The sequence below is a fragment of the Diadema antillarum genome, unplaced genomic scaffold (assembly GCF_040938485.1).
Source record: "Diadema antillarum isolate AM-2024a unplaced genomic scaffold, OU_Dant_1.0 seq00000525_RagTag, whole genome shotgun sequence".
Taxonomy (NCBI): Eukaryota; Metazoa; Echinodermata; class Echinoidea; order Diadematoida; family Diadematidae; genus Diadema; species Diadema antillarum.
In genome coordinates, this window is record NW_027271477.1 from 202501 (window position 1) to 205042 (window position 2542).

A 2542-nucleotide genomic window follows, 5' to 3' on the forward strand; every position below is an offset into this window, starting at 1 on the left:
CAATATCCTCGGTGTCAATCTGCAAAAACAATATTTCGCAAAGACGTCAGTTACCTCATTCGCGAAAATATGTGTATGCAAAAATAACAGCAAAATAACAGTCACTATACACATGCTATTCACTGCCAGTATATTCTGCTATTTTCATATAAACATGCTGTAAGCTTGAACGAGTTTGTACAATGTATGCAATGTATGTATCATGTAATACACATATAATTCTTAGAGAGACAGATAAAGTGAGCAAGTAGCGCAAACATTGGCATGGACAGCTTTTGTTACACAACTCATGCAAAAAAAAAAACCCTCATATTTGAACCAGAAAACTCATATAAGACTGCCAATTTTTTGGAATTATTATCTTTTCTTTGCCTGCATAACACAACTGTCCAAATAAAACACTTAATGCATTTATACAGTGCTGTTACTAATTTTATATCATATATATATATATATATATATATATACATTATATATTATATATATATTGCATGTATATTATATACATATCATATATATATATATATATATATATATATATATATATATGTATATATATATTGAATTTAAATTTAGCTTAAAAAATTATATAATCTACTAATTCAAACACTGACGGGTGGCTTTAAGACCTATATCACAGTTATGTACTGATAGAACGATGGATGTCTCGTATTTACTTTCAGACTTCAATACTACATGTTGTATCAGCTCTTTATTCCTCAGTAATTGATAGAGAGCAAGACTTGAAGTGTCTATAGCATGTGTATCATCTTACTAATATCCTCAGCTTGAAGTGTGTCTGCTGTGGGGAAAATAATCCTTGTAACAATATAACAAAGTCTGTATCATTCTATCTGTATCCATACACAAAGAGGGGAAAACAACTGATCACTGAAAATGCCCCACGTCTTTGTTACATCTTTACAGTTATTGCCCACTCTGTTTGTGTCAAAACTAATATGAGATGAGCCCAAATAACATCAACCCTTCCCCTCCCCTCCCAACCCCCTTCCCATGTAACGATACAGTCTGAATGGTCTTCATTAGAAATAATACAAGATGAGTGCCATATACTGGGAAATTAATTCCTTTGGATAAAACCAGCAGGGCCATATAAAAAGAAGGTACAGATGCAGAGTAAGTGATTGTGTAGCCTCTTGCCAAGTCTTTTGTTGTTTTTTTTCTATGAAATCTTACTTGCCCCTGTTGTAAATTCAAAACTTCTTGTTGATTTCTTTCTTTCATTTAAGTGGATATACATTTGATTTTTGTCACAGGTTTCATGCTTTAACACTGTTCGATCTACATGTAGGATAGATATCTTAATTCATGTTTTCACTTTAAAAAAAAAAGAAAAAAAATCTCTATTTCAAAGGAAAGAAGTCAAGTCTGAGTAAATTTTGTCAGTTTTGAAGAGAAGATGAAAAACTTTGGAAGCAAAATATGACGGCAAATGCACAGGTACAAAGTAGTTATGTATTTTTTAAAACTTACCATTTTCTCAATGAATTGGTAATGATTTGAAACTTTGATTTTCAGCAGTGGTATTGATTCTTGTAGTTTCCGCTGCAAAGTATACAGTATTTAAATGCAGAACCACTTAACTGGTATACTCTGCTGGATGACATGGAGTACACTGATTATTTTCTATTTGTTTTATTCTCTCATCCTAGTCCTCTGCGAATTCTCAATCGTCGTAGAACTTCCTAAACATGGAATTTTCATCCCATCATCCAAGCTGAAGTCCATATCATCATGTCTGGTATGATTATGATACTGTACTACTTTATTGAGTATAAGCCTAAATATAGGCTTTACAGGTTCTAAGTTGGGTGTTATATCAAGGTGATGTTGATTATGTATTCACATTTAGTGTTCAACTGGTAAAGGTTTATTTGAATACTGACCAATTTTAATGATACTGAGTCTTTTGAGATTTGTTTTTTTTTCTTTTTTCTGATCAAAAATATATATTTCAGAACAGCTGTTACATACTTAAAGATCCTATGACGCATTTGGAAGAATATGAAAAAAAACAACTAATGAGTTAATAATGTTATAGATGGCTGGCATGAAGAAGTATTCAAAGGAATTATATTATGCCAGTGCTACAGTCAATGACTCATGGAAACTATCTTTCCTGATAAATACGAATGAATACCTCTACCATGCCATGTACCAAGTTTGTTATAGATTTGTATCAGTTGGGTTGATTTGCATGTGTGAACAGCTCATGCTCACATCAATATAACAAATGTTTTGCCTGTGAAAATCTTAAGTTTTGAGATTGTAAGAAGTAGGATGGTTAATTTCCTTGGTATTAAAGGAGAAACTAGTTAGCATTGTAAGCTGACTGGTATTAGAAGAATGAAATGATGAACAATACCACACACAGCAAGATTCTACTAGGGTGTGTTAACAGGTCAAAATATTTTATGTTTAGCGTTGAATATGTAAGTTGGGGTGGTCTTGTAACATTTCTGTGATTTTTACCTTGTGAAAGACATCGTGTGTTGCATTTTGTCAGGACCTGTACATTCTC

At 32.3% G+C, this 2542-nt stretch overlaps 1 protein-coding gene across 1 annotated transcript in view; it reads left to right on the forward strand.

Annotated features, from left to right (window-relative positions):
- Positions 1–1844, forward strand: part of LOC139734400 (synaptic vesicle 2-related protein-like) — a 21893-nt gene extending 20049 nt beyond the window's left edge. Inside the window, exon 16 of the mRNA XM_071645188.1 lies at positions 1674–1844. Within this exon, the coding sequence (XP_071501289.1) occupies positions 1674–1700 (27 nt within the window). The 3' untranslated portion in view covers positions 1701–1844. The remainder of the gene's footprint in view (positions 1–1673) is intronic.
- The last annotated feature ends 698 nt before the right edge of the window (positions 1845–2542 follow it).